This window comes from Pipistrellus kuhlii, unplaced genomic scaffold (genome assembly GCF_014108245.1).
Source record: "Pipistrellus kuhlii isolate mPipKuh1 unplaced genomic scaffold, mPipKuh1.p scaffold_m20_p_3, whole genome shotgun sequence".
In the NCBI taxonomy this organism is placed as follows: Eukaryota; Metazoa; Chordata; class Mammalia; order Chiroptera; family Vespertilionidae; genus Pipistrellus; species Pipistrellus kuhlii.
Genome location: NW_023425529.1, coordinates 158,898,527 through 158,923,744, shown reverse-complemented (window position 1 = coordinate 158,923,744; position 25,218 = coordinate 158,898,527). Strand labels below are relative to the sequence as shown.

Below are 25,218 nucleotides of genomic sequence, written 5' to 3'. Positions count from 1 at the left end.
AACTAAGTGGCTATTTGCAAGAGCTAGAAGATGTTGGTCTTTCCCTCCCCACCGCCCCTCCACTTTATCCTTTCTTATTCCTAACCTCTGAAAGAGTTTGTGTAACACCGGTATTATTTCATCTTTAGAATTTTGGGAGAATTTACTAGAAAAGCTATTTGGGCCCATATATATATATATATATATATATATATATATATATATATATATATATATATTTGTAAAAAAAAGTATTCAAAAAATATTCAACTACAAATTAATTTAATATTTACATTATTAATTAGTTTTCTTCTTTCTTTCTTTTTTTTTTTTTGCACCTTACATGTTATATCTGAAAATATTCTGAAATAAGGCAATAAGCAGGAAATGTCTGAAATTATCTGATAGAATTATTTTCAATTTAGAAGCACAACTAGAGCATCAGGGATGCACCAACCAACTTCCCTGGACATTCAAACAAGACCACAGTTAGGAGACAAAGCATATTCTAAGCCTTCCCAGGAACCTGGCTATCATCAGCTGAAGGCTAACAAGGGGCAAGTAGATTTCTATTACTTTTCTCCATTTTTGTTAGTTGCATTTTTCTTGTTTTTGAGATATATATCTATTCATCTAAATTTACAAATTGTTTTGGTATACATATGTTCACCATTTACTCTTATTTTTTTAATTTTTGCAAGATCTGTGATAGATCCCCCTAGCATTGGCTATTGATAATCCCTAGCATTGGCTATTGTGCCACTTTCTTTCTCTATTTCTCTATATAATTCCCTGTAAGAGAATTATCATTTTATTCATGTTTTAAATAAGTTTTTTTCCAAAGAAACAACTTTCAGTTTTATTGCTTATTTTATATTTCAATAATTTATGTCCTTGTCTTTATTACATCTTTCCTTTCTTTTCTTTTTTAAAGAGAGTAGAAGGGAGGAAGGAAGGAAGGAAGGGAGAGGACAGTGAGGAAGGGAAGAAAGGAGGGAGGGAGGGAGGGAGGGAGGGAGGGAGAGAGAGAGAGAGAGAGAGAGAGAGAGAGAGAGAGAGAGAGAGAGAGAGAAAGAGGGAGGGAGGGAGGGAGGGAGGGAGGGAGAGAGAGAGAGAGAGAGAGAGAGAGAGAGAGAGAGAGAGAGATATTGATGTGAAAGGGACAAATCAATTGATTGCCTCCCACAAGGCTCAGACTGGTGCCAGGGATCAAGCCTGCAACTCTAGTATGTGCCCTTGACCAGAATCAAACCTGAGACCCTTCAGTCCACAGGCTGATGCTCTATCGACTGAGCCAAATGGGTTAGGGCTCCTTCCACTTTCTTGATGTTTAATTTTTGTTTCTAACTTGTTGACACTTTTAACACTGATTTTCAGTCTTTGCTTTTTTGCTATAATATGCGTAAAGCTATAATTTCCTTTGATTAAGGGGTTAACAACACCCCACAAATTCTTGTTTTTATTGTCATTAGTAAAAACTGTGTGTGTGTGTGTGTGTGTGTGTGTAACAGAAATGTAATTTTTATTTTCAAAATAGATGAGAATTGTTTTAAAATATGTACATGGTGAATCTTTTCATTTTCTATTTTTTTACATTAACATTTTCATGATTTTTATGTTTTCCATATTCTTTAGAAATCTTAGGCCATAAAATATCTTAATCAATTTATTTTTAATGTGAATTTATATAAGATGAGACTCTTTTAAAGTTTCATGTGATTCAATTATGTTTAACTGTTTTCATATATGTTTTCTTATCTACCGTCTCAGACCTTTCTATTTGTGTAACCTTTCAGATATCTCTATTTTACTCCAGCCTCCCCTCCCTTTTTTCGCCATTCTTTTGGTTAATTGACTTTTTATTATTATATTTTACTCTTTCTATTAGTTTGGGAATTATATACCCCAATATTCTTTCAGTAGTTACCTTTGAAAGTATAACCTGTTAGCTTGACTTAGAATATTAAATATTGTATTTTACCCTCTCCTGACCTCACTGACTTTTAAAAATTGTTCTGTATTCCTCTTTGAATCTCTGAATATTTTGAGTCTGACCATGTTTAATTCTTCAGTTTTTATTTTTATCTTTATAAATATTCTAACTCCCCTTCATTCTTATGAGTTTTTTATTTATTAAATATTCTGGATTGGCAGTTATTTTATTTGACATGTTAATTATGTTCTTTCATTGTCTTTGGACTTTAATTGTTACTCCTTTGAGTATTTTGCCTTTTCAACTGCTGGCTGCTTTTAAGACTCAGGCTTGGTCTTTATTTTATCACCAATATACCCAGAAGCATTTTTCTTTTAATTTATTCTATTCAGGTTTTGCATATTTTCTTTTCTATTTATACCAAAATAACATTTACAAAGAGGAAGAGTAACCCTTATTAGATGCACACATCTATGGGTTTATGGGAACATATGCATTCCTGTTTGTCAATGGTACCATATAGTCCTCTGTTGTTCTCTGTGGTCTGAATGTCTGTATCCCCCATGATGAAATTCTACTACCCAAGGTGATGGTAGGTGGAGGTGGGGCCTCTGGAAGTACACTAGGTCATGATGGCAGAGCTCTCATGAATGGGATTAGCACCCTTATGAAAGGGTCCCCAGAGAGCTCCCAGGCCCCTCTGCCATGGGAGGTCATAGAAGTGGGCAGTTAGCCAAAACTGGTTTGGCTCAGTGGATAGAGCCTGCGGACTGAAAGGTCCCAGGTTCGATTCTGGTCAAGGGAATGTAATTTGGTTGCGGGCACATACCCAGTAGGGGGTGTGCAGGAGGGAGCTAATCAATGATTCTCTCTCATCGAAGTTTCTAATTATTTATCTCTCTTTCTTCCTCTCTGTAAAAAATCAATAAAATATATTTTTTTTAAAAAAAGAAGAAGAAGAAGTGGGCAGTGAGCAGTCTGCAACCTGGAAGAGAGCCCTCCCCAGTACCCGACTATGCTGGCACCCAGATCTGGGACTTGTAGCCTCCAGAAATGTGAGCAATGCATGTCTGCTGTTTACTAGCCACCCAGTCTTTGGCATCTTGTCACAACAGCCAGAACTAAGACAGCAGTCCGTCCTCTGCTCCCTATGCTATATCCAGCCTCTAGCAACCACACATATGTTTTCTGTCCGATAGTGTTGCCTTTTCCAAAATGTCATATAAATGGAATCACAGTTATAGTCTTCAGATTCTAACATTTTTTTTCACTTAGTGCCATGTGTTTGAGATTCATGCATTTGGTGAAGTATAATAGTTCATGATTTTTTATTGCAGAGTTTTTCCTTGTGCTGCGGGTCAGTCTAAACAATGGCCCCAAATGGGTCCACCTCTAGTCACTCACACCTCACATAGTCGCCTCCTATCTAGTGGACTGAATATATAACTTCCTTCTAACAAACAGAACATGGCAGAAGCACTCAATGTCCCGCCCAATGGTGGCTTCCCTCACAAGTATTCTTTCTAGCCACTGTGGATTGCTTGCTCTGGGGGAAGCCAGTTGCCCTGATGTGAGGTCACCCTACGGAGTAGCCCTTGTAAGTAAGCTGGGAAGTGGATCTTCTGAGGCCTTCCAGGGCCCACGTGAGTAAGCTTGAAAATGGACCATCTATCAACAAAGCATCAAGATGGCTCCTAGCATAGTTCTGGCTGAGAGCTGATAGCTATCTCACAAGGGATTTTGTACCAGAGGCAATCAGCTCAGCCACATCCAGATTCCTGACCCAAAAAACTGGACCATAATAGCTGTTTGTTTTAGTATTTAACTTCTAAGTTTGGGAAGGGTGGGAGTGGGGGAGTTACACAGCATTAGGTAGCTAATACAATCTAGTTAACAGTTGAAGAAAACTTTATTTTCAGAGTTAAGGATTATGAATTCAGGCACCACAAGCATTTGCATACAGGTGTTTGTGTGGACACTGTTTTCATTCCTGTTGGGTAAATGCCCAGGAATGGGATTGGTGGGTCATACAGAGTGTATGTTATACTACCTAGGAAATTGCCAACTCAAGTCTGTGTCTGGATGCTTTCATCAGCATTGGAAAAATACCTAACATTTCTCACCAAATCTTTTCTCTTGCCCACATGCCTTCTCTTCTTTCCCTAGGATTCCAAGAGTCCTCCTCCCTGACTGTATCCTTTATGCCTATAATCCATTTCCTGGAATTTCCATTCTTCTCCTTTGCCTCTTTGTGTCTCATTCTGGATATTGTCTGAGTTATCTTTCACTGCCCCAGTTTTTTATTTTTAAATGGCCGTGTCTAATTAACTTTAAATGCATCCTCCCTTATACTTAATTTTATGACTGTATTTTTTAATTTCAGAATTTCCATTTGACATGTTTTTATCGTTTCCTACTTCTGCTGAAATTCTATCTTTTATCTCCTCAGGCATAGTAAACATACTTATTTTAATGAATGTGCATTTGAAGTCTGATCTTTTGAGCAGCCATGGATATACTGCAATTGACTGCTATTTTTGCTCAGTATATTTTTCAGCTTATTCTGTGCCTGGTACTTTTTGACTATGTATGTATTGAATTGAAGCATAGGATGCTATACTATTTTTCTCTCAGGTACCTGTGGGTCATATCAGTCCTTGAGGTTGCTTTGAGATGGTTCATAGGTGATGTGGTTCCTGGTTCTGATTCAAATGATCCTTAGGATGGACTCAGTCTGGCCCCTCGATCCCGGGAGGCAGTTAGAAGCACAGCCCAGCTTTCTCTGCACCAGGTGAGTGCCCCGACTATCCCGTGAAGAAAAGCCTAGACTATATGGGGTTCTTTGCTTGGCTTCCATGGCATTTCATACTCACTTTTTCATTCCTTTCCAGTGTTTCACTGCCTTAGTTTTCTAGTGCAGTGGATCAAATTAAACAAATTTAATAAGTTTTGTCTCACTCTTTCAGATATACTCAGAAATGGGTTGGTTGGAATCTTCCCATTAAGAGCCATGGGGCTCTTTCATGTGTGAGAGAAATAAGTTATTTGTTTAAGCTACTATTAGGAAACTTTTGGAGACATACTATCAAGCCAATTTCCAAGTGATATGTTCATATAATCCAATTAAACACGTAAAGCCAGTTTTGTGTTGTCCATGCCTTCAATATTATTTTTTCTTCACACTTTTTAGGTATGAGAAGAAAAAGAGAGTTTTAACTCCTTCTGCTCAGTACAGGTCTCATTTTATACTGGTTCTCATAGATCAAATACTCCATAAATATTTCTAAAAAATTATCTATTACTGAAAATTATTTTAGTTCTTTGATTTAACCTAAAATGTGTTGTCAATATGCCCACAGAGACATTTCATAGTTTATATTCTATTTTCCTTTTTCTTTATTGTTGTTAATCTTTACCCGAGGGTATTTTTTCCATTGATATTTAGAGAGTGGGGGTGGGGGAAGGGAGGGAGAAACATCAATATAAGAGAGACACATAGATTGGTTTCTCTGACACTCACCCCTATTTGGTCAGGGATCTAACCTGCAACCTAGGTAGATGTCCTTGACAGGGAATCAAACTCTTAACTATTTGTTCCATGGGCTAATGCTTTAACCACTGAACATGCGATTTTCCATTTTTTAAGCCTACTTCATTTTTATGTTTTAAATCCATTCTTCAATTTAAAATTTGTAGCTGATACAATTTAAAATTTATCTATTTAGTACTGAGTTGAACACATGCTTACCATTTGAGATGGAATTTCCATTTTCAGAAGTGATAGCACTGGAGAGTGAATTAGATAATTGAATCCCATGGTTATTTGCATTTCTATCTTGAGTCTCTGTTGTAATCTTTGATGTACCAGGATCATCTTTGCTGGTCAGGTTCATGTTAGTTTCAAAACCTAAAATAAATGTTAGAAATGATTATTCTTCTCTGTTAAAGTAGACTCAATATGTTGAATAAAATATTGAAGTGGAATAACGAACTAATCAAATCATTAATTATATTTTAAATTATAACTTAGTAACAATACTTATTCAAATTTATAGCCTACAAAATATTTTTCAAATGTTGCCAAAACATTGTTAAACATAATGGTTTATACTATATTTAACAAACATTGTTAAACTAAATGGTGAAAATAAATTTGATAATTTGTTAGTTTTCAAATGTATCTATAAGGAATTTTTGATGACATATGTCTCTTATTGTTATAGTGCTGACTATTTGAGAAGTCTATTTCTTAAAAGTATGACAATAATTATGTCTCTGAATTCAGTTTCTGAATTATTAAACTGAGCAGTCCTGAAGCAATCTTACAGCTTTGGGATAAAATAAGAAATATATTTTCAATATAAATGTGAAATGTGTTATTATTCATAGAAATATTAAACTTCAAAACCTTACCTCTTTATTCTATACCCTAATAAAATTACATGTTATTGTATGTCCCAAATTGAATCTCTCAGATATCCAAACATAGAAATCATTGTTCATTTTAGGATAAAGAGCCAAATAAAGATTTTTTAAAAAAATTCTCCTGTCTAATAAAAGAGTAATATGCAAATTGACCATCACTCCAACACACAAGATGGCTGCCCCCACGTGGTCAAAAATGGCTGTCCCCATTTGGACACAAGATGGCCACACAAGATGGCCAGCAGGGGAGGGCAGATGGGAGGGACCAGGCCTATAAGGAAGGGAAGTTGAGGGCAATTAAGCCTGCAGGGGAGGGAAATTAGGGGTGACAAGGCTAGGCTTGCAGGGGAGAGTAGTTAGAGATGACCAGGCCTGCAGGGGAGGGCAGTTAGAGGTGACCAGGCTGGCAGAAGAGGGAAGTTTGGGGCAAACAGGCTGGCAGGGGAGCAGTTAGACGTCAATCAGTCTGGCATGGGAGTGGTTAGGGGGTGATCCAGCTGGCAGGCAGAAGCAATTGGGGCAATCAGGAAGGTAGGCAGGCGAGCAGTTGGGAGCCAGCAGTCCTGGATTGTGAGAGGGATGTCCGACTGTCCTTTTAGGCCTGATCCTACTAGGATCAGGCCTAAAAGGACAGTCGGACATCCCTTGAGGGGTCCCAGATTAGAGAGGGTGCAAATTGGGCTGAGGGACACAGCACCCCTCTCCCCTCTTGTGCACAAATTTCGTGTACCAGGAAGGATAGTATCATCTTTAGGCAGAGTCTACGAGCGAGAATGTACAAATCAAGCACATTTGTCATCATGGTGTCAGACTGGCTCCCCCGCAACCCATCCCAAAGTCAGGTTCCCCTTCCAGATTAGCCAGGTGCATGAAGGATTGGCTCTTGCTTCCCCAAGGACCTCAAAAAAGCTCCAACTTACTTGGAGATTTTTGCTTGACCTCAAGGCTATCCATGCTCTTTCTGTTCTTGTCTGTTGGTACACAGTAGTTTCTGGCTGTCTACATTTAGGCCTAAATTTTAGGCTAACAAATTACTCAAAGGCCTAATTTGCTTTTTATACTTTACATGGGGAAAAGCGTTTATCAGTCATGATCCCCGCAAACAGGACCTCACCAGGGCAGAGAAGCTATCCCTGCATTGCTGAAAGGGGAATTAAGGTCACCCAAAGTCATGCAGGTGGAAAGAAGTAGAACAGAACTTTAACGTATGTATTCTAACAATTGTTCAGCTTTGTTTTTCACTAGAAGACAAATTAGGCTATGACTTTGCATGTCATTTCATTGAATTGCTGTTTAAATCCCAAAGAAGGAAATAGGAAAAGTAAAGAGGGATATAAGAGGGAGAGAGAGAGGAAGGGAAAGAAGAAAGGAAGGAAGCAAGCCAGGAAGCCCTTTACAGTTTAGCTCAATCCTTTCTAACTCTTCCTCCTGGACATACTCTTCCCCCTGCCCCTGAGGCTCACTCTCAATAGCACTACAGATGGCCATTTTCCCAGCTGCTCTATATTGACTCAAATTTTAGTGCTTTGGTTTATGCATCCCCCCTGCCTGGAATGTGCTCTCGACTCAACAACCCTCCCTCTTCCTTACCCTCCTTGTTCAGATCACCCCCACTGCAGTGGCCACTCATTTACCAGTAAATAATGTGCAGCACAAGGAGGAATCGGGCTGCCTAACCAGAAAGGCATGCTAAGGTTTAGAGTAGAAAATCCTGGATAGTTAGAATGAAGGAAACATGAACAGGTCTTTGAAAATCAAGCAGAAGCATTTATATTTCAGTAATCCAGGGAACCATTGCAACTCCTGACTCCTTATACTTAAAAAGGTCTTGGTCAAGCCAATGTGCATAAGAACAATGATGCTTTTGAGGTGGGGTGATCTTAACTCTTGAAAATGAGCAGTCACTAAGAAAGCTGTAACTGAGAGAATATCTATTCAATTTGGTCAACTCTGTTTTGTCATTGTTCCCTTTCATCTTTGGAAAGTTAGTAAATCAAGTTTCATTTTAACGTTGTTTTAAGATTCAGACATTCACCAAATTTTATTTCTCTTTAAGACTAATTATTTTGCATTTCTTAATGTTGTTTATTGAGTGCCTACTATGTGCCCAACACCCTCCCTTCAAGTGCTAGAGATACAATAATGAATGTCATAGGCAGCTTGGAGCTTACTGGCTAGTTTAACAACAGACAAACAAGCAAAGAAACAAGCAGATAATTAAAAGTGGTGAAATCCCATCTGGGTAGAAAACTTAATGGGAAGTGGGGATAGGCAGCCAACATTTTAAGAAAGCATGCATCAGGAAAACATACCTAGGGAGTGGCAGTGAGGCTCAGAGAAAAAAGAGGGAGACAAGCAACTGTGTTGATAGACAGCCACCCCCATGTCTGAAGGTCTCAAACAAGAAAGAGCTCACCTCTCCCAAGGAACCAGGTCCTAATGAGTTGGGTAAGTAAGAAAGGATGACAGGCATATCGCCCAGCGCTGGGGAGGCCATGGAAGGCAGGCAGAGTTTAGCTTTTGCTCTCAGTGCAGTGGGAGGTTACAACAAAAAGGTACAAGTAGGGAGTGCTCCCCGGGTAAATGGGGACAGTCTTCTTCTGTCTGGTGCTACAAGCCTCAATCCTCTGAGCCACTGTGTCTCCGCATGAATATTTGATGCAAGCTTTCCTCATAACTGATTTCTATCACTTCAACAACTGATATATTTAAATTATAGTGAAAACCTCCACTTTTGCTAGTAAAGCTTAAAAAATCTTTTCATAGTTCAGATCAGTATGTGAAATTGTAGCTAATAAATGTTCTTGCCAAAAACTGTTTTGGCTCAGTAGATAGAGCATTGCTCTGCGGACTGAAAGGTCCCAGGTTCGATTCGGTCAAGGGCATGTACATTGGTTGCAAGCACATCCCCCAGTGGAGGTGTGCAGGAAGTAGCTGGTTGATGTTTCACTCTCATTAATGTTTCTAGCTCTCTATCCCTCTCTCTTCCTTTCTGTTAAAAAAATCAATAAAACATATTTTTTTAAATGTTCTTATTTTTACTTTTTAAAAATATTTTGTTAATCCTCACCCTAAGTTATTTTTCTATTGCCTTTTTTAGAGAGTGGAAGGGTAGGGGAGAGACAAAGAGAGAAACATTGATGTGAGGGAGACACATCGATTGGTTGCCGCCTGCCCTTGAGGTATGTGTCCTTAACAGGAATTGAACCCTGAACCCTTTAGTTCTTAGGCGAAGCTGCATCCATTGAGCCAAACCAGCTAATGTGCCAATAAATGTTTTGAAATTTATTACAATAAACTGTGACCCTTTCATTATTTACTAAGGTTTTTCTTTCTATATTTATATTAAAAGCATATGTCTACTCAAGGGTAGCTCTGGATTGGAATAAGGGAATGTCTTTCTTAATGTAAGCTAAGAATTAATGGCCAGCCTAATGAGTATTATTCACATTGCTCTTACAATAATTACCATCTCCTGAGTGTTTATTGTGCTCTAATCCCTGCTAGATGTGATACTTGACTTAACTATTGTTTTCCAAACAATTCTGAAGAGCTGTCACTATCATTCCCATTTTCAAGATGAGGTCATTGAGGCTTATGGAGGTTAATCTACATGCAAACGTTTCACAATCAGTTAGGGTTCCAGTTGAATTCAGACTAAGGCATGAAGGGCTCCACCATCCACCCACACTCATTCCTGGGCCTCACCCCTTGTGTAAAGTCTTCCCTCCTTATTTCATTTGCTGGTGTAAAAGGATAAGGTAGTTTCCTGTCTGTGGCTTTATCACCCATCTTCAGTGGTAATGAATTCAGATTTGAAAAGTCATACTTTAACCATTGAACTAGAGTTGCCACATCAATATGTGTCCCCACTCTGGGGTTATCCTTACTTGTTAATTTTAACTGGAGGATTCTTAGCATAGTAAATTCTGTGTCAGCTTTAGCTCATAAACACCTTACTCCAAGTTAGCTTCAAATACATAAAAGTATCTGTGCCCAGACTTGTTAATATCTCGATTCAGACACAATGTGGATCAAATGCAGAAATTCTCAATAATTTAGATTTTGTTGTGAAGTGTCAGTTTAGAGCACATGTGTCAAACACAAGGCCCGCGGGCCAAATCCGTCCCGCCAGGCCTTGCAATGTGGCCCGCACCGCGCTGTCATCACTGCACTCCGCTGCGTTTCCATCACAATGACAGTTTGACTGTTCAGTAAACCATTCGGCCCACGATTTAGGCTGGATTTTAGATTTTGGCCCCTTCTCTGATTGAGTTCGACACCCCTAGTTTAGAGCATGAATGGTTGGGATGTTCCTTGTCCAAAGCACACCCATTTCTCTGTACTTAAGCACTGAAAAAATTATAACAATAACAAATCAAGAGGACATGGGCATTAAATCTGAAAAAAAGCCTTAGTTATAAAAGTGCATACACAAGACACATATTTTATGGAGACTTTTCAAAGGAATAATACAGAGCAAACAAAGTCATCAAGTTTGTTCATGCCTCCAAGCAGTGGCCTTCAGGGTTTTGAGGGTGAAGAAAAGTCGGTCACACCAAAAGGAAATATTTGAGATTCTTAAGGAATCAAAGCAAACAAGTAGAGAAGTGAGAACTGTAAGATCCTGTATAACGATTTAAGGTATGTCTGAGTCATTTTTCCAACTCTACGTCTTGTGAAATCAATGGTTTGTGTCAATCAGGGCATCCTTCGGTCAGGTATGTTGTAACCTTGGTTGATTCAAATACCCACGCTGGTTTCTTTTAGCCTATAAACAGGATTTCTCGGTGGCCCCTGACTGATGTTGAAATTAATTACTTTGGAATTGACTCAAAGATAAAGTCTTGGCCTTACATTAGGATATGGCTATTAAATACAAGCAAGCAAAGAAGGCACATTTTAAGTTGAATTTTCATCTAGTGAGAAAGTTGCAGCAAATCTCTAAATGCGAAAACAAAAAACAAAAAAAAAATCAGTTGTCCTGTTTTAGTTTTTATAGAACTAAAATATCCCGCTTGGGTGGGTGTGATCCTTTGAAACTGAGGTTTTTCTATAGGTGGTGATATTGCACCCCACCCTGCCCCGCCCTCCCACCTCTGAACAACATTTGGCAATGTCAGGTTATCACACTGGGGGAGGGGAATGCTACTGGCATTTAGTGGGTAGACAACAGGGATGCTACAAAACACCCTACAATATACAGCCCCCTCCTCCAAGACGAAGAATTATCTGGCCCAGAATGTCAACAGTGTTGAGGTTGAGAAAGCCTATTATAAAACCTAAGCCAGATCATGCCATTTCCCCACTCCAGTCTCTCCACTGGTTGCTCGTTTTCTGTGGATTAGGATCCAAAGGCTTGCCAAAACTGGGTTGGCTCAGTGGATAGAGTGTCAGTCTGCAGAATGAAGGGCCCCAGGTTCAATTCCGGCCAAGGGCATGTATTTTCCGGCGTATAAGACGACTTTTGAAACGAAAAAATGTCAACCGAAAATCGGGGGCAAAAGACCAAAATTGCACAAAAATTACCTGCAGATCTTGACGGCAAAGTAAGTCTTTTCTTTGAAGTGGGAGTTAGTCTTATATAGCGAATATAGGCCTAAACCTATGTTTTAACTGTAAAATTAGGGGGTCGTCTTATACACTGGAAAATATGGTACCTTGGTTGTGGGCACAGCCCCAGTAAGGGGTGTGCAGGAGGTAGCTCATGGATGATTCTCTCACTTCGATGTTTCCAACTCTCTAGCCCTCTCTCTTCCTCTCTTGTAAAAAATCAGTTTTATATATATATATATATATATATATATATATATATATATATATATGATCCAAAGGCTTCCTGAGGCTGAGAGACCCTCCATACCTTGATTCCCTGCTCCAAACTACATGTCATCCCTGTATCCCTCACTCAGCTTTGTCTCCTCCCAGTCGGAGCATAGGGACTCTGCTCACACCTCCCCTAGCTGAAAGGCCTTCCAGACCCCCTTCTAGAAAACAGCACCCCACTCCCTGCCCCAAGTCAATTTCTGTTCCTACTCCCTGCTTTTGTTTTTCTACAGAGTCCTTCTCACTGTGAGACACATTAAATTTCAATTGTTTGTTTGTTTTCTGTCTCCTCCCGTTGGGATGTTGGTGACATGACCTCAAATGCAATGTCACTGCCTAGAACAGTGCCTGCCCATAGCCTGTGTGCAAAAAATATTTTTTTGAAAGAAAGAGGGAAAGAAAAGAATGAATAAGTTATTACAACAACACTGCTATAGAAATCTCCTTTTCTGAAAGGAATTACACTTTTTGTAACTAAAATAACTGACAAGTTTACTACCCAAAAATTTCATGTGAATGACTGTGGAGAAATCATGTATCACAGTAATAATTTCACCCCGTTCACAAGAGACTATTGGGAACACGTGAAAGGATTTCCATTGTTAATGATATGCTTTTGAATCCTAATTTCTACTTATTTAAAATTACATAGTAAGGGAAATATCCCATTGTGTGAGGTGAGATTTCCCTACGTATTCAAAGGGCCAGAGCTGCTTTCTTTCTACCTCAGAGTGTTAACATGTGAAAGAAAAGACATACAGATAAATATACTCTGGTCCATAATGTGAGGATTCATGTCTTCAGTATTCCCAATTTCCACTGATGAACATTTCATTACCATCCTACCAATATGCAAGATCCATACATATGAAGGTTTGTAAAATCTTACTTTACATGACTTTACAATCTCTAATGTTGGAAAACTGCAATCAATATTGTAAATGTTGCCTTTGGAATCTTGCTGCATGGCCATAGGCAGTGGCGGATTGACCAGGAGTCTAGTGAGTGCAAGTTCCAGACCTCACCCCGACTAGCAAAAGCCATTCCCAAGGCCCAAGATGGAGGGGGTAATGCGTGCCATTTAATATTTGCACATGTGACAGATTTTTTTCTGATAAAATTTCTATAGTAATGTAATTGCAATATTTTGTTTATGATTCATAGTTTTTCTCTCTCTTTCAACAGATATAGGGTGTCCCCAAAATGTATAATGCACAGTCTGAATAATTAATTGCAATGTTTCTTTTCAGATTTAACCCACTGGAATAATTATTCAAAGTGTGTAGATATATATTTTTTTTTGTGGGAACCCTACATTTATTGAGCATCTGCTATGCATAGGCACTATTTTAGGCACTGAACAATGAGTAATTTTGCTTTGATTTATTTTCTCATTTTATCTATTTATTTATTTTCATTTTCTCATTTTAAATAAATGTCCACTTTAATCCCTAACTTTATGTCATTTTTTATTATTTTTCTTAAAGAAGTCCCTCCTCCACCCAATTGCATAACATTAAATATCTGAAAAATAAATAGAATCTGTCCCAGGTAGAAGAATAAATGAAATCACTGAAATAAGGCTACCAGGCAACATAGCCTCTGGCTCACATTGATACATGATCCATTGCTTTATGCATTTCCTCAGGTCAATGTCCAAATGGGAAATGCCTAACTCCTCATCAGTCACAGAACTATTTCTTTTAAGTTTACCCTGATATGAAAGGTGTGCAAAAGTTCATATAAGGACATGTGTGTAGGAGAGGAAGCAGAGGTAGGATTTTCTTGGGGGAGAAGAGACGTAAAATGAAGGCTAAGGAGAGGAACTTCTCCTACAGAATGACTGCAAAGATTCTGCAGGGGAGGGGAGACCCTCCGTACTAGGGAGAGAGGTTTCTGTGCACAAGTCTGGGCCAGCTAGTGATTCATGGTGAGGATAGTAAGCAACTGAGTGAAGTACTCACTCCATATCAATAGCAAGTACTCATTCCACATCAAAGAGCTTAGTGGCTAGTCCATCTCGGGGAAACAGATGTCCTTGAACCAGTGTCTGCTCTGAGTGACATGAGAGAGCTGAACACAGAAAAGAAGAGTGATGAGCCATGAGCCAACCACATTCTTTCTCCAAACTGGGAGATTTCTCCATGAATTCCACAAGTACTTACTAAGTCCTATGCAGTCCAAGTTTTAAGCTAAGATTGAACTGCATGCTTGTAGAAATGTATATCTACAAAACAAAACAAAAATGATCCCTCAAATGCATACATCTAGAGGGGCGATAAGACACAATACTGACAGGAATTTATGGTCCAAACTAATGAGTGCAAAAAGAGGCACCGTGAGGACTATACATTTCTCTTGAGGATTTAGGGAAGAATTATTCAGAATAATCTTTGCAGGATTGTGTCCTACTTAGCTGAGTTAACATTTGTTGTTGTTGTTGTGTTAAAGCCTTTGACACAGAATATGCCAACATATGAGGGAGGGACGTCTGAAGTGCATTCTAGTGGGTGCCTTTTCTCAGGTTTCTGGGTGATGACTCAACTTAAAGCCGGTTGCCTTCATGGCGCCTGCTATGCAAACGCTAAGGCAGCAGAAGACTAGGGGCTGAACTAAAAACTTTGCAAAATGCCCCAGGAATACACGGTGGGAGGAGATGCAAAAGCTAGGTGAGTCTTTGGGGCCTGGGCAGGAGAAAACACTGGGTTTTGAAGCAGGGACAGAATGAGGAGAGGAGTGGGGAAACTGAGGAAAAAGTGTAAAGCGAGAGAGTCAGGGCAGAGAAGAGGCTGGCTCTGCCACAGGTCTGCCCTGAGAAGGGGTTGTTTGTGTGGTATCCCAGGAGTGACCTCCAGGCAGTATTTAGAGTAAGGGTGTGGCATGAAAAGAGACTATTTAAAAATGTTATTAATCTAGCAAAACAGCTGGATTAGCCTCCAGGAGAGATTAGAAACTGAAAAGCAGTGAGAATTTAGACTACGGCAGTGTTTTTCAACCTTTTTTGGGCAAAGGCACACTTGTTTCATGAAAAAAATCACGAGGCACACCACCATTAGAAAATGTTAAAAAATTTAACTCTGTGCCTATATTGACTATATATAAAGTAATTCTCTTGAATAGGAATCAAATAAACACAAAGAAAGTATTTTATAATTACTTTATTATGAAATATTAAGTAAACAAAATAGTGAAAAATTATAAAATTCTTGTCTTGTCTGCACCTACGGCACACCAGGCAACATCTCTGCCGCGGAACAGCTGTTGAAAAACGCTGGACTAGGGCATAGGACAGGGATGTCAGGGAGGAGCCAAGTTAAAGACCCTTTTGAGTTGAGGGACAGGGAGTAAGTCAGGGCCCGTCAGATGCCAGGAAATGAGGATGAGATTGGAGCTGCTGGCTTTGAAATCACATGGGTTAAACTTTGTGGCAGTCATTTGAACAAGAGCAGGTATTAGGACAGAAAGAAAATGTCTCAGGCAGACATAGGAACCTCCCAGCAGGGAGGTTTTCTTCCAGGAAAAGTGACGTTCCCATGAGTAAGGAGGCAGAAGGTGACACATAAGTGATAGTGGATACAAACAGGCAGGTGCAGGCATGAGGCGGGAGGTGGGGGGGTGGGGAGAGGGGGGGTGGGGGGAGCGGCTGGGGGAGTGGCAGAAGCCAAGGACTTTGCATGGCAGGCAGGGGGAGGCTGACAGCACCAAATGCCACAGAAAGGTCAAGGAGAAGGAGGAAGGGATGAGCCACTGAGGGCTGCTTTAAAAAGAATGCCTAAAAACATCTCTCTCTTAGTTACCTTAACTCAAGATAATCTTAGAGCGTATTTTGGAAACATATAAGCTAGGATCCAGGTTTCAGTCGTGCAGGAGAAAAACAAACTATAGCTGTTTGACTGATTTCAAGTACTGAGAGGGCCACGCAAGGCATAAAAAATGTGAAAATACATTTCAAACTCATTACTCATGCTGGCTATAATTCATCCTGCAAGTCTATAGGAAAATTCCTCTTCAGAAAGGCAATTGCACGGGGAATGTGCTTGTTTTTTCCTAGTTGGCATTAAGGAAAAGTACAAGCGCTGAGAGAGGTGGCTGGCATAGCCCTGCTACTTCTCAAGTTCTCATTTCTAAACTGTGGGCGTCACAGCCAGACTGTGCTTACCGGCAGACATTAATGGTGTGCGTTTGAATTTGGGCACGATCCCTTAGACCCCAAATCGGCATCTCTTTTATGTGAGGCCAAACCTACGGTAGTTTGTGATACAATGAACAAACAATACACTTTAAATCTCTGATTTTTCTAGGTCCCGATGTTATTGTACAGGGGGAAGAAATGCAAATAAGGAATACAGTAAGCCCTACCCCATACCCCTGCATTCTGCTATAGCAAAATGAATTAAACCTTTTCTTATACAAGAAAGTATTACCCAAACAGCAGGCCTATTGCCCTGGAGAAAGACAAAGGTCAAGTGTAAGAACCCACACAGGCACATGGCTGATCCTAAAGTCAAATAAGAAGCGATTTCACCTGCCGGGTTGTGTAGCGAGACACATGATGCGAGTAAGGGCTGCATTGTTAAAGGGGAGATGCATACGCTTAGGAAAGGTGCACCCTGATTCGTGTAGAGCACAAATGTAATTGCCTGGGTGAATCCACCCTTTATCACCCCTTTGCTAAGAGTTGCAGAAATGTATCCACAGAGAGCTTCGGTGTCTGAGAGCAATGCAGAGCTGGCAACAGAATGCGAGGTTCCCATGCATTTGCTCCTGTGACACAGCAGCTTTCCACAATAGTTATGTTTCAATGTTGTAATTTTTTCTGTTTCTTAACTAATCAGGTCCTATGACACTGCGGCTAGCCGTTGGAAAGGGCAGAGGAAACAGAAATGGTCTACATGCTGCGAACCTTAAAAGGCTAGAGCTGGTCCCTGGCATTCCTTCCTACTTTTTTTTTTTAAATAAGTCCTTATGAAATCTCTACTCTTTAAACTGATCAAACCTCTACCCTTGAACTTGTGTCTTAAACATTCTTCCGTGACAGAAAGTGCCACAGACACTTGCTCTGGCTTAAGTAAGGTAGGATGGAAATGCTTCCCTGTGCCCCTCCTCTTAGCTCCTGCCACCAACGTCCCTGCCAAGCCTCAGGAGAGGCAAGCAAACACCAACTGAAGCAGGAAATAGAGTGATAGCTTCAACAACATATGCACTGAGCAGGGGAAGAAGGTATTGATAGTAAAGCTAAAAAATGACTGTCAGTACAAATAAGGGTTTCGGGACCCAAAAAATGCATAGAAAATTATGCCGTGCCAAGGTTCTTTTAAATTCAACTAGCCAGATCCTTTTGTGCCTCTCTGTCCTGTTCCTGCCATCATGGAAAAAACACCACAAACATCAATTCTCCTTTCCCTGTACTTGGGTAGCTTGTCTTGCCTATAATTAGCTGAATATGTGACACCTAAACAACAAGCTGGCCCGGCCTGGGGGCCCATTCCTCATGTATAATTTCATAGGTCATGCGGTTATTTATATTCCTGTTATTTTTACGTTCCCTAAATGCCAGCGTAACGTAAATCCTAGGACGCAACTCCTGCAGGGCAGCGCTCCTGGTCTCAGCAGCGTTTGCTTTAAGTAGACGGTTTCCTCTACTTTCTCCAGAAAGCAAAGGTGAAGAAAGGAATATGCCTGCTCTTTTATGGGGAGCATTCAGTATTTGAGACACCCGCATGGAGTCACATGGATGGTAAGCTAGTGACACCTATCACCTGAAAATACCAACACGGGGTAGCCCCATGACACTTCTTACCAGTTTGCACAACCTTTCTTAGCTATGCCTTCGGTGCTCCCTTTAGAAGAAAAAAAGTATGTATTTATTTTCATGAGAACGGCATTGACTCTAGTTTGTCTCTTGGTATTTCACCACTTCTATGAATGGAGCCCCTCTTGGGTTTGTAACAGATTAATTGCTTTAAGAATAATGACTGGGATTCTTTTAAAAATATATCATCTACAGTTGCTCCACATCAGCAACATTAGCTGCTCTTCCAGTTGTAGCATGCCATTCTAGTGCCTTCTGGCCATCCTCTATCTCCACCACACAAACCTCGGCACAGCTAGAGTTTGGGTTGAATCACTTCTGTGTCATACGAAGACAGTAAAGCGCCAATTGTCAGCATGACTTCCACAGATAGAGTGGCAGCAGGTCAGAGAGAACAAGTAAAATCAGCAAAAGTTTAAAAAACAAAAACAAAAACAAGAAGCAGTGGTGCAGGTTGAGTCTTTCCAAAATCCTTGCTCAGAACGAATTACAAAATGTACCCACCTAAACTATTGAATAACCAAAGGGTACCGGCCAGGACCCAGCAGAACAGGTGGGAGTCATACACTTTACACTTCTCGCCTTGTCAACATTTAACTGAGAAGACACTGGGCAGGCCTGGGCCCAGGACACCCAGGGTGATGGAGTGGGTGATTGGAACCTTCTCGCAGGGCTCAGGAGAGCAGAGGATTCTAACTGGCATCAAGATATTTCAACATTTTGACAACAGTGTAGTGGCAACCCTGCACCTCTGTAGAATAACCCCGCCTGCCCTCATTGGCTGACTACCAGCCAGCAGCTCTGAGGGCTTACATAACGAATTAAAAATATCTGCAGAGGCTTAAATTCTTGTCACAATTCTCCTCAAGCCACCTGCACTGTTTCTTTGATAGCTCCTAGGAGAGTGCCCTTTACTAGAGGTAGACGGGTTGGCGTGACTAAACCGCTGTGCCTCCGGATCACACGCACATGTGACTGAATGGCCCTTGAGCTATTGCAGTGACATATCACAGAGCCGATGTCAGCTTCTCAGAAAGGCTGAACAGCTGGGACACCGTAGGGAGGGCTCACCCTGTGTCTCCAATGGATTCTCATTTCACCGCAGGAAGCAACCACCAAATGGTCGGGCAAGCGTTGGGGCTCCCCTTCTCGTGGGCCCCACGACTCACCATTTCGTATTCATCATTGCTAGAGGAAATCCTTCCCACAGACCCTGGTGTAGTTATTCCAAAACAGACCTTGATTATGTCATCATGCCCTTGAGTGAATCATCCTGCAGGATGGACCACACACTGGCCTAGAGCATGAGGGAGGGGGCCTCCTGTCCTGGTGTTTTTCTCTCCTGTTGCTTTAGCCTCATTTCCCTCCATTCCTCCATATAAATCCTTACCTTTCAGACCAGTGTTTCAAAGAACATATTTATGGGGTGGAAAATCAATTCAGATGGTCAGCATAAGCATTTGAAAGTGAAAGAGAGTAGAAAGAATGGAATAACAGCGCAGCCTTTCCCAAGCATTAAGGGTAAAGTAGCCTTTTGTGCATCCCAAATAATATCTTCACGTAAGAGCTATTTCTCGCTGCCTGGATACACTGGGTTTCTCATGCCTCCCTGCTGCGAGCTGCTTATGAGCAGACCCCACACTTTATTTTTAAAATCCAACAGCTTAGTATCATGCCAGGCACAAAATGGATTCTCAGTGCATTTTTAAAAAAATAAATGAGTAAATAAATAAAGCGTGTTCTTATTTTATGATTTTTTCAAAACTGAAAATGTGAGGAAAATACAAGCAGCATTACAAAATATTCTTGCCAGTTTAACCATTTTGCCTGAAGTCAATCTGTGAGTTTTTAAGCCCTGAAAACACACACACACACACACACACACACAAAAAAAAAACAAAAAAACAAAAAAACAAAAAACAAAAAACCTGCATGTCTTAGGGCTGTGTCATAGATTGATTTTATTATCTGAAAAGTAGAAGATTTCTTTTCTAAAACCATTACAGAGGGTTCTTAGGATGTATTCAATCCCCACAGCAATGGAAGTGCTCTCTGATGAGCAACTGGACCATATCACTAGGTTTCCTAATGATCCTCAGATTAAAAAGACATTTTTATGATCCCTCGTCACCATACATAAAGCACAGCACCTCTGTCCCCTGTCATTATCCCAGCCTCTGTAAACTACACTCCATTTCAAGTCTGAGTAAATGAATGAAAGGGACCCCCCACCCACCACATAGCTGCAGCTACATTAGTGAATTTAATGCTAACAATTACAGCTTTAGTGTCTCCTACGACACATAAGTAATTCAATTAAAATCTCTCATTGTGCTGTTTATGTGGTGGAGATGGGGGATGAACAGAAAGCATGAGAACAGCATGTTATAACTACAGCACAAGTGGATGTCCCTATAATGGAGCAACTTACATTACAGCTTTCTTAAAGACTGTAGTAGTTATTCTTAAAGCAATTTATCTATTAAAAATCCAAGAGGAACTCTATGATTAGCTATATATGAAAACGGTTAAATACCAAGAGACAAAATAGGACAAACACAATCCTCATGAAAATAAAAAGCAATCCATATTATTTTCTCTAGGGGATCTGCTGCTGGTTATTAGTTCTTTAACTAAGAAAGAATGTGTGAATGGGTGTAAGTGGTATGGGGGCTACCCTCCTTTAAATTAGTCATTTGTTCTCCTCTCTGTCCCTTCCATCCATTAAAGCCAATCTTAGCCCAGCCAGCTGGTAGTGTCAGTTGAATTAAGCAAATATAGATCCAACCAATGAGTGTGACTTTAGGAATAACTTAACAGGTGAAAGCTTTGATTTTTGTTGTTGTTTTTAAAAATATATATTGATATATATATTATTGATATTTACAGAGAAGAAGAGAGGGGGACCGTCAGAAACATTGATCAGCTGCCTCCTACACACCCCCCACTGGGGATGTGCCTGCAACCAAGGTACATGCCCTTGACCAGAATCGAACCTGGGACCCTTCAGTCCGCAAGACGATGCTCTATCCACTGAGCCAAACCAGTTTCCGCTGTTGTTGTTGTTTTGATGACAGGAGATACCTGCACAGTGATAGTTTTCACCCATTTCTTTGTTCTAGTCTTCTCTCTTTCACTTGCTTCTTCGTGGATCATCCATCTCTCCACATCAAAGCATAGTAGTAAAACTAAAAGTCCAAATCAGGGCTATTTGCCTGGGAAATTGAGTATATGCCACTTCTTTCTTTACAATGGATATTTCTATTGGAAGTGTATGTTTCATCCTCAGCCAGAGTTTTGGGTGTGAATAAACTCTTTTATTTATTTATTTTTTTCAGGGACTTTGGGTAATGCATAACTTGTCAGGTGTCCTGGTACAGTGACTGTTCCACTGTACATCTTTGTACTCTCGGATCCAGCTTCTGCCTGCCATTGCTGGAGCTCTGCCTATTGTATGATCTAGTCATCTTTGTGGGAAGCAAAGTGAATGAGATTGTTGTTTACTACCTCATTACAATTAACATGCACTCTTAAGCTGCACTCCCAGTAACTGAAAAGGTACAGTGACTAAGTACAAATATTGAAGATCTCCAGGAGAAAACAGAAAAGAAAAAAAGTAAAAACTAGAGCAGAAAAAGATGGGAGAAACTTCACACACAGCGATACGATACTAGGTGACTGTTGTTGATTCATGGAGTGGGTAAAGTAATAATGAATATAGATAGCTCTCCAGTGGCACGAAATTTTTCTAGACTAATCTGAGGATTAATCATCAAAATGATTCAAGGCGCCATAAAGCACCTAAACACCAGTAGGTAATTAAGAAATAGGTTTTTCTTTTTCAGTCCCCTTAAGGAAAGAGAGAGAGAACATGGCACCAATCCAGCCGATCTTTAGGAAAACATTCCACACACCATGGCTCTTCTAAGCATTTCTGTACAAAAGGAAGAAAACCCCAGGATATTGTATTATGTGGCAATAATGAGATGCAGATAGTCAGGAAGGTCTTTATTAACTTGCTTAAGGAGAACTGCTGAGTGGCTGAGAGGATAAAGCATTGGGCTTCTCTTTGGAGCCTCAGTGGGAGTCTAATTCACAATCCAGGATAGAGACCCAGGCTAAACAATAGCTGCTAGCTTTAATGGCTTGGTAGTATGAAAAATATTTACTGGTTATGAAAGATAATCCATTTCTAAAAAGACTGTTTCTTTATTTCAGAATTCCAGGTACAATAGATTCTTCTCCCGCTGACAATGCCGTGTAGAACACCCCAGTGGAGATGGCTTCTTTGCCGCATTTGGCTCATCTCGAAAACGATGAACTATTTATTCAAGATACATATCTCTGGTATGACTGGCATGCTAGAGACTGCAGTTTCACAGCCAATACGCTAAGGTAATTTCCCAAGATAATTCATACTCTTGGAAGGGAAACTTTTTGATAGGCCAATCTAAATATTTAATTGTCACATCTCTGCTTGGTTTTGCTCCTGGGTTTTGAGGGTATTGAAGCAGCATGACCTAGTGGAAGTGCCATGATCATGAGAAGGGCCTGACACTATTCTTTTATTCAGCCGTGTTTCTCCCTATGCCATTACCTATATCTCTGTGTCCGTATTTACATACTTGAAAAAACAACAACAAATGTCTGCCTTAATTTTCTGAAAGTTTCTGTAGAGACAGAAAACCAGGGCTTTTTGGAATGCATGCCTTTCTCCTGTTGAACATCACTGCTAACCATAGGTGTGGATCTTAGTATGGCCCCTGGAACAAGGTGAGGGATCACCATACTTTCCTTTCTGGCTGGTCCTGAATGTGATGCCCTGCAAATATGATGGAGGCTTATATCCTGGAGTTAAATGCTTCCTTAAGGAAAGATGAGCACTTTGCAAGTGAATACAACTTTAGTGTGTGCTTATCAGTAATTAGCCACTCAGTTTCCTGGCAAAACCTTATAAAGGCAAACAAAACAAAACAACAACAAAAACAATGGTTTTGAATGGAAGAAATTATGCTGGCCCAAACTGTGTGCTGTGGGTCCTTGGCATTAGAAAGGACACTTTATGAGATGGGTGTGTAGAAAGAGTTTTATAAAGAACTGAGAATAGAGAAGGAAAAGAAATATCCTCTTAGCTAAAAACTATGCATGCATGTCCCTCAGGAACATTTACAACAGAGGAGAAAAGAGTTTTACCCCATATCTTTTCCTGATAATTACTTTATGTTTGACTTCAGAAGGGAATTACTTTCTGAGACTTGATATCATTTGAAAAAAATTAATCGTCCTTGAAGAATGAGAATGACATAACACAAAGAATCCAGGGTTTGGGAGAAAGGAGACATGGTTGATTCCTAACTCTGGGACTCATTAATTTTGGTGATTATAGGGAAATCACTTAATCCCGTAAAGTCTCAGATTGCTCATTAGTAACAGGGGTTCACCTGCTTCACTTGCCTGACAGAGAGGGGAGGATTTGGGGTGGAAAGAGATGTCGATATGATTCACCAACAGAAAAGAGTCACAAATACTAGTTGTTAATATTATGGACACACTACCATTAATAAATGTTCCATAGCATTTCTGAGTATAAATGAGGTCACATGCTCAAATTTAGAATTACCACTATCATTCAGGTTCATTTTCCTTCTCTGGCTTTTTGCACTTTTATAGCAGAGATCCTATAAGTTAATAATACAGAATTCCCATGTGAGGAAGAGAAACGATCGGAGATAATCCAGAGTTTCGTCATGGAGCTCCAAGGCAGAAAGCTTATCCTGCTCTGATTCCATGCGAGGCAAGTCGTGCCTTCTCTTCTCTCTTTTTCCCTCAGCATTCACAGCTGTATCTTAAAAGGACCATGTACACTGAATCTGCATGTCTTATCCCACATTGGTTCTTCTGGCTGCCATGTCTATTCTACTTCTGCACTTGGAAAACTCCATCCACCTATTATTATTCATTGCTCTTCCTGCTCACCTGTCTGCTCAGCCAGACTTTCCTAGACTCTCAAGGGCCAGTAAGGATACCAACTGTACACATTTGATGGTGTTCAGGGGCCACTTGGGGCTCAAATCTGGACCCACTAACAGTTTATGACCTCTGATCTAAAGCCTCTCCCCTCCATTAGAATTTCACTCATTGATAAACACGTCTGTCTCCTACACTGTCTATGACAGCAAGATTTCTTTCTTGTTTTTTTTTTATTCCTAGGAACAGGCCCTGTGTTTACATTAAACGAAGGCTTATTGAATGACTATAGGGAATTAGCTCTACAAGTTAATGCAAGTCCCATTTACAGGCTGCTGGTTGCACAATTTCTCTGTGTGAATTCCTGGGTATTTATAGGGAGAAGGTGCTGTAAATTATGAGAAAATTGTTACAAGCATTCAAAATCAAAACCTCATTTTAGAAACATCCAATTAATATGAAAGACAAAGAGCTTTGTGCTGTGAATATAAGTAAACTTGGCTAATGATCACTTTATTCAAATTGAAAGCTTCCTTCTAAGTGGAGATGAATGAAATATTTGGGGAGTTAGAACCACCATATTGCTGCAAGTTCCAAATGTAGATACTCTCTGTCACTGCACAGGGATCAAGAACTTGGTGAAAACACCCTTTTCTCACACGGATATATTCTCCTTACTTCAAAGACCAGGTTCATTAACATGACAGGAAAGGAAACTTTAGCAGGCTAATCATTGTCGAATTCACTTAGTGATAAATGGGGAACTTGCTTCTCTGGGGATATTAAGCTTGTCTTCCCAAAGGACTTACTCATTTGGAAAACGAGGGGAATTTAGCATTGATTCAAAATGGTTCCAGAATGCAGAGGAATGCCTTACTTTCACAGGAAGGAGACTTTATGTGAGGCAGGAATGCAGACAGCAACACATCAGTAAACTATGTGCTTGTTCTGTCCACGCCCTTTATAATTTTCATGAAGCCTCGGGCCACCACCCTTACAAATAAATCACCATAGAGAGAAAGCTTGCAGGGAGTGAGAAAGATTAACAGCTCTGCACAGCATATAGTGCTAAGAGAGCCTCTGTAGAAGCAAGAAGCCTACGGGATGTCAAGCTCTGCATCCCATTATGGAATGGCCAGGATTGCATAAGGCAAGACCAGTTTCTTATTCTGCAATCTCATTAGAATGTGTCAGCGATTCAATGAAGATGGTGCAGAAAGTTCTGTCTCAAGCACAGGAGCAGAGGATGGCAATTTACAAACACTTTTCACGAACA

The 25,218-nt window shown here is 40.2% G+C and overlaps 1 protein-coding gene across 1 annotated transcript in view; it reads right to left on the bottom strand.

The window, feature by feature from the left end:
- Nucleotides 1-25,218, bottom strand: part of MYO16 (myosin XVI) — a 414,776-nt gene that overhangs the window by 35,735 nt on the left and 353,823 nt on the right. The window contains exon 33 of the mRNA XM_036458153.2: nucleotides 5,661-5,819. Coding sequence (XP_036314046.1) covers nucleotides 5,661-5,819 — 159 coding nt within the window. The remainder of the gene's footprint in view (nucleotides 1-5,660; nucleotides 5,820-25,218) is intronic.